Source organism: Montipora foliosa, chromosome 8 (genome assembly GCF_036669935.1).
Source record: "Montipora foliosa isolate CH-2021 chromosome 8, ASM3666993v2, whole genome shotgun sequence".
NCBI lineage: Eukaryota > Metazoa > Cnidaria > Anthozoa > Scleractinia > Acroporidae > Montipora > Montipora foliosa.
The window spans coordinates 19,604,338-19,611,837 of NC_090876.1; the positions used below are offsets into that span (position 1 = coordinate 19,604,338).

At 41.2% G+C, this 7,500-nt stretch overlaps 1 protein-coding gene across 1 annotated transcript in view; it reads right to left on the reverse strand.

Annotated features, from left to right (window-relative positions):
* LOC138012567 (glycine--tRNA ligase-like) overlaps nucleotides 1-7,500 on the reverse strand; it is a 20,646-nt gene that overhangs the window by 2,394 nt on the left and 10,752 nt on the right. Inside the window, exons 10-16 of the mRNA XM_068859371.1 lie at nucleotides 6,593-6,757; nucleotides 4,802-4,909; nucleotides 3,008-3,153; nucleotides 2,761-2,849; nucleotides 2,513-2,622; nucleotides 644-737; nucleotides 1-167 (exon numbers count right to left, since the gene is read on the reverse strand). The exon at nucleotides 1-167 is cut by the window's left edge and continues 24 nt beyond it. Of these exons, the coding sequence (XP_068715472.1) occupies nucleotides 1-167; nucleotides 644-737; nucleotides 2,513-2,622; nucleotides 2,761-2,849; nucleotides 3,008-3,153; nucleotides 4,802-4,909; nucleotides 6,593-6,757 (879 nt within the window). The remainder of the gene's footprint in view (nucleotides 168-643; nucleotides 738-2,512; nucleotides 2,623-2,760; nucleotides 2,850-3,007; nucleotides 3,154-4,801; nucleotides 4,910-6,592; nucleotides 6,758-7,500) is intronic.

Sequence of the window (7,500 nt, forward strand, 5' to 3'; positions counted from 1 at the left end):
GTTTCTTTCTCTTAGTGTAGCGCTATGTGGTTCTTTGTTTACAGTATCAAAGTCCACTGTGATACCAAACGGAATAGCAATCTCATCGGTCCGAGCGTAACGCCGCCCAATCGACCCACTGGAGTCGTCCACTTTGTGCGAAATATCCAATTCTGTCAAGGCCTCCGCTATACAAAACACAGAAGGGATTCGACATTTGGTGATATACATTTCCTTGTTTTTCGACAACCTTTCTTCAACAACAACCACAGATATTGGCTGGCTGGTAGACACCTTATTCCAAAATGACTGTCATTTTAGCATTCTTTTGTTTGCTTGCAATTTTGCCCATGTTGCCTCGTTTAAAGTTAAAACTTTGAACCAAGCAACAAGGGTTAATTTGCAAGCAAACAAAAGAATACTAAAATCCAAATGATGGCCCTTTCGGAATAAGGTGTATAGTCGAATACTATAATAAATAAAAAGACTGCAAACGAAGCCATATCAGCTCCTTCGTTTTTTGTAAAGAAAGATAGTCATCTAAGCTCCTTCGCTTTTCCCTACCCGAGGTAGAGGCGAAACCCAACAAACTCAACCAACATCAGATCAAACCCGAGACAATTAGCAAGCGAGTGCTATCCCACTGTGATCCTTGCTTACGTACATAGCTTCTTGACAAATTGGCCAAATTCTTTGTTTTTACTGAGAGGCAGCACGGAGCATTTGACGGGAGCAACAGCAGGAGGCAGTGACAACCACTGATGAAACAAAAAATAACAGATACGTTTCTTTAGGCAACGTCATAGTAAACACTTAATGACTGGTCCCGAGGGAAACAGTTCATTTTTTTCCCGAGAATCTCAATGTTTCCCTCGGATGCGCCTCAGGGAAACATTGAGATTCGAGGGAAACAAAATGAACTGATTCCCGAGAGACCAGTCATTAAGTGATTTGTTATATAGCACAAAACGAAAAACGTGCACTGGCAACAACAACAACGGCGGTCGTCGGTCAACATTCGCGGGTAACAGTGCACTGTTACCCTCTGACGTAATAGATTTTGCACTGTTGCCCGCTCAGAGAATCAGACTTTAACATAAGGTTCGCCATTTGGTGGGAAGAACGCGGCACGCTGGATTATTGTTTTACTTTGCATGTTTTAATTCAACCGAGCCAGCGTCCTCAAGGATCAAGTGATCAGCAAAAATGTGTCCATTCAAGAGTTAAAGCATTAAAGAACATAGAGCGGTTTTCAATTGAGTATCGAAAGTAATTAGCGAATTAAATTGGTTTTGCATTACTTCACTCAGCGATTGGTTCAAAGTTCTCTCGCCATTTTTTTACAACCAATCAGAAGTGAAACCAAAACCAATTGTTTCTTGCGCGTGCACATTTTGTGTCGGCTACGTGTAATTGTTTTGATTGGTTTACTGGATTGTCTCCGTCCTTTTTGATTGGCCAAAGTAATTACTTTGGTTTTGGCTTTACGATACTCGATTGAAACTCGCACTAACTTATAGCTTTAAACGTGAGTGCATACAGGATTTTAAGGCTTAAAACGCTGGGGTAAATCACTTACCACAAGAAGGGCATCCAGCCGTCAGAACTTGAACCGCAAACTGCAAACTCGACGGCAAGACCATGTGACGTGACACTCAAAAGGTTTGCCGTATTTGTTTTCCGGAAAATACGCGATGCTAAATGTCTCCAATCTCTCTAATGCCGCTATTGTTTACCGTTTTTCTTACTTTCTTAGATTCCGCGATCAAATGATGGAAAAGACTGGTGGGAATACATCGATCCCACGGTCAACAAATCCATGCTAGATGGTATGATAACTTGTTGCCTATACTTACATGTACATGTATTATTAAGTACTTGTTGGGCCTCGCTTCTGAAGCGAGAGGAATTTTCATTGAAAAGAATTCCCACCCCATATATAACTTCCGAACTTAACCAAAACGTCGTATTCTGCGTATTTCTTTTTTCTTTGAAAACAGGTCCAAAGAAAGAGTTGAACATGGATGAAACTGTGCCCTCTGTCTTGAGTACGACGGACTGGGGAAAGAACGAGGTATTTGAAGGTTCTGGTGTCGCGTCGAGTCAGCTCTCTTGTGTTACACAGGTCACGCGAAGTGGTGGGAATGGTAAAGGCAGAAAAAAAACCGACATTTTTACGCTGGCCTGTATAGATGTATCAGATGTCAGACGGCGCTTCGGATGGCATAACTGTAGACACAAACCGGATTGTTTTCGTCATAGAGAGAGAGCTTTTTCATGAATTGTCAGAGGTAACTTCGCAAACGCTTTGATTTTTCATAACCACGATTGGTGGTTGGCTTAAAATCTCGCATCAGTTTATCGATCAGCAATAGGCCATCTCTTATATTCTCACGGTTGTACTGGAACGAGCCTGAAATTGAGGCTGAGGAGCTTCCATCAGATGCCAGTTCGAGGCCAATTGTAACAATACAACTGAAGCTACGAGGGAACCTTAGGTGGCAAGCTATAACATGACAAAAACAAACATTACCGTCCTTTGCTCGTCCCCTTCACGAATTTGAAAGTTATGTTCAAGCACAGCATACATGATTCTTCCCACTCCAAAGGATGGTTCGATCACGTGGGGTTCCACATCACGAACTAAAGGCGCAAAAGAAAATTCCAATAAAAGCCTTAAATAGGGTCGATTAGTAACGCAGCATGGATCTTGTTTACGTCGTTACTTATTTGCAAAAAGGAGGCAAATTGCAAACCGAGTGAATTATCTGAGGCACTTACCATGAATTTCTCTTTGGTATCGCTTGATTTCCCGGATCATGGACTTCTCAATCTTGAACTCTTTAGAATCGATAGTTATGGTCACCTCGCTTGGAAAGAGTAAAGAAAAATCTTCTCTTAAAATAATGAAAAAGATTGAAAAAAAGGTTCTTTCTTAAATTAGTGTGTGACAGCGTACTTATTATACCTACTGTTTGGTTCCGAGCAGAAGTTAGATTACATGACAACTTTTTTCCAACATACTTACCCGCTGTCACTAATTTTATCCTCGAAGATTTTGATACTGTCTTTATCCATTTGTGCCAAATAATCCATGACAGTTTTGCCTTCCTTTTTGAAAGCCTTTCCGATGGCAGGTTTCTCTGGAACAATCTCCACCACGTCAACCATTTCCTTCACGTCGTTAGTTAAGGTGGAAAGTTTGAAATTGAAGCAAAGGTCACCGTCCTGAGAAGGCAGTTTGGACTCAGTTGTTCAAGGGGGTTGATAACTAACTGAAGGATAAATCCCTATCCAATGCGTATATAGAGGGATGTATACATGACTGCACAGGGATACGAATGTTATCTAAGAGGGCTGATATCATATCAGCACTTGAAATTTTTTATAAATAATAAACCGGTTACTGTCAAACGAAACCGAGGGTGCTGCGTCGGTTGGGTTGAAACACGAAAATTTGGTTTCACCCGCGCCGGGATACGACTTTAATCTTCGAGTGTTGATAGCATCTCTCTCAAGTGAGCGCAGCGAACGAGTGCGAGATACTATCAGTGCGAAAAGATAGAATTCGTATCCCCAAGCGGCCATATAATATTATGTTTATTATATAGATATTGATGACATGTCCAGATTAAAAACAACTTGTTTTATTCATTTTCGAAATGGCGAAAAAGTTGTCATCAACCGCTAAAAAATGCAAGTTGTGTAACAATTACATGATACTAGATATGAAAGTTGTAAAAAAACACATCATGATTATGTCAAATTGTGCAACAAAAATGTTAATGCAGTAGAGAAGAATTATATTACAGCACAAAAGTATCTTACAATGAAGGGCAGCTCGCGTTCTATTGGCTAATCGTGTTCGTTACCATGACGACACTTATATCCTCACACGAAAAGATAAATAGATATTCAGTGCGCGCGGTGAAGACACGATTTTTTCACAAGAAGGAAAATCCTAATATTTCATCAGTATCTACGCAATCAAGTTAAATTAACGATTTGCAAGCTGACGTTTTGTCGCTCTGACAAAAAGCTCATGCCAAAAATAGTCAGCCCACAGATCTTTTTTTTTTTTTTTACGATGGTTAATTTAACTTTATAATAAATATCAACCCGGGGCTGGTTGCTCGAAGCCTGGTTAGCGCTAACCGTTGGTTAAGAGGAATGAAAACCAATAGGTTTCCATGGTATTTAACGCTGCTCAGCGCTAACCATGGTTCGAGCAACCCGGGCCCGTTTGATAAAACTTAACCTACATTTCAAGGTCGAGCACTGTCAAGTTCAGGGGAACGGTGTGAAGTTTACAACTGGCGTAGTGGTGAGAGCTCTCGCTTCCCACCAATATGGCCCGGGTTCGATTCCTAGACTCGGCGTCATACGCGGATTGAGTTTGTTGGTTCTCTGCTCTGCTTCGAGAGGTTTTTCTACGGGTACTTCGGTTTTCCCCTCTCCTCTTTCCTCTTCTCTCCCTATGATTCGATTTGCGTTCATTTTTTGATTTCAGTTTACAGTGTTCCCAATTAGTGCTCCAGCGCTAGAAGCCTAGACACTTTAAAAAGGTTATTTTCCTTTTCCTTTTCGTTTTGTACGCACACGAGTTTAAGCGGAAACCAAAACGTTGGAGTCACACGCAGAGGCTGAAAAAATAATTGCATGAGAATTGGTTTTGATATTCCCGCAAGTGCACAGAGAAATCTCACTCTGATTACGATCGTGACACCCATTTTAACTCGGATTCCGATACTAAATCTGATTCTAATTTGGAATCCAGTTTTAATTTGGATCCTCATTCGAACTCGCAAGAGTCAAAGGATACAGGTTGAGGCAAGTCAACTTGCGCCACCAGTCTCTCGCCAGCTGCTTTGGTGTGAACAGACAGATCATAGCAAGCTCGGTCAGCGCATCCCACACACTCAATCCAACCCTGCATGAAAAAGAAAGATTCAGAACATACAACAAGACAAATACGCTGCTTCTTTTTCATTAACAAATCCAACGTGGTTCAGCGTAGTCTGTACTCTTATCGACAACGATATTGGTCATCACAGTGAGTCCACAACAAATTTTGACCCCTGTGATGACAAATATCGTTGTAGATAAGATAACATTTATACATCAACTCTATTATAAAGAGAATAGCGATGCACCAGAGCCGGACACGAAAACTAACAGGTGGAAAACATCGGAGAAAGTGTACCCCCGACAAAGGCAGTAGTGCGACCCTGGGGGTTCTTGGGTATTCTTATTAAAAAACACTATTAAAAATATAAATGAACGCTATCATATACAACCAGAAACCCTTACACGTTTAACGCGCGTTCACAGCTTCCGAATATTCAGTGCGAACTGATTGGCTGAATGTTTCAGTGCTAAGTACCATATTTGGAAACCCCTCGCTCTTGTTGTTCCAAATATGGTACTTGGCAAATTGAATATTCAGAAGCTTGTTTCCCAGCACACAAGGGGCCGTTACATGTTTCAACCCTTATGGGTTTCTGATACAACCTATAAATTAAAGGCGCTGTTACACTGTGTAATGTTTCCTACAACTTGCACGAAGTTGTACGAAACATTGCCCAATGTAACGTACCTTGCAACAGCTAAAAACGTTTCGAGACAAGTTGCAGAAACCGCCTGCCGGAAAGTAGAATTGAGTTCTACTTTCCGCAATGCTTCAATCAACGTCGTAACGAATTTTTCGATCATTGCGTAGTGTAACATTTGTCCTGCAACTTGTGTCGCAACGATTTGCCGAACCAGCCAATGAAAATACTCCTTTTACCTCCAGTCATCATCGAAAACGAGGCAAAATGCAAGAAGTGTAACAGCACCTTAACGAAGGCATAAAACGTTTTTTTTTTTCAGCGCGATACAACAATAAACGAAACTGGACCTGTGCACCCAGCGAAGGCTGAGTGCAAAATGACTTACCCCTACTAACTCCCGCAAACTATACCTAAATACCACAAACCACTGCGCACCTAACACGGCTCGCCAGGCCTCTGATACGGGCTGGGAAAATAGCAATACATGCCTATTTACAATTATCACAAATTACATTAACGCACGTCACGCCAATTGTTTTTCCTCATAAAACTTAATTTGATGGCGTCAAAAGATTATGCGAAAAAAAGTGTTTTGTCTCTTCCGGTGCTGGTAACCGTAAACATAATCAATTAATAATTATCATAATTAGCTCATAATCATTAGCCCCAGGTGGATCTCAGGAGCGGCCCGTTGTGGAATTCAATGCATCCTCCTCTTTACGGCGAGTACAAGTGCGCATGGGAAATGAGTATAAGTTAAGAATGTGAATAAAATAAACTTTTCAAGTAAAGAAACGTACAAGGACAACATAACCAAAATCGCCTTTTTGGTACTTTTGAATATTTCGTGTTAGTCCACAACGATGTTTCTAAGCATGAACCAGAATAGACCATTTTCGAATTCTCACGGCTGGACTGGATTTAACATGGAATGGAGGCTAATGCGGGAACTCTTTTCAAATGCAAATTAAATGGCCCAAATTAGCCTCAACTTCATGCTAGATCCAGTCCAACCGCTAGAATACGAAACTGGCCTATTAAGAGAACAAAACGGTACTCACATAAGAGGTGAGAAGTTCCGCATCCCAGCAATCGCATGCATAGTGCGCCATCTCATTGAACATGTGCTGTCTGAAGCGAATCTTTTTCGGGTCGGCCCCAACCTTCAGCAGGAACAGGTAGACTCGGCCAAGAAAATATCCCATGGTTTGGGAGCTAACAATTTTCTGGCATTCACATAAATTTCAAAATGTCCGAATTAAATTAAATTTCATTTCATTAAATAGAGATTAAAAAGAGGGAAAAATGGGGTTAGGCAATAACGTTAACTTGGACACGCTCAACTTGAGTTTGCGTTTTTCCAAAAAACAAACCCGTGATTTTAGCTAATTTCTTGCCTGTTACCAACAAATACCACGAAACGTTTCAAAAGTGATAGTCAAGTAAAAATAAGAGGATTTTAATCTTAAAGAATTCTCCATCAATGGGAAAGTTGGGAAGAAGTTGCAAGTGACCGCAGCAAATGGAGATCGGCAGTGTGGGAGGGAACCACAGCATTTGAGGAAGCACGCATCCAACCTGCAGAAGATTTGAGACAAACACGTAGCCAAAGAGCGTCAAAAGATGATTAGTGAAGTCAGTTCTCCTGTCAGAACAGAGTTTATAGGACTTGACAGCAATGAGAAACATTGCTCCATGACGAGTTAACCATGAGATGCCAGTCTCTGCTACAAGACCGTCAGTATTCTTGAATTTCACATGACGTCACGGCCGCCATGTTGGTGTCCTCAAACAATGAAATGGCGGCCATGTTGGTGTCCCGATCCAATCCTCCGGGAATTGAAAGCTATTATTATGCTAACGTCTTCTTTTGTTTTCGATGAAAAACATGGCTGTTGATCACGTGAGTGAAACCCAAGAATTGACGAAAAGGTTCAGCGTTGTCTGTACTCTCATAGGCAACGATATT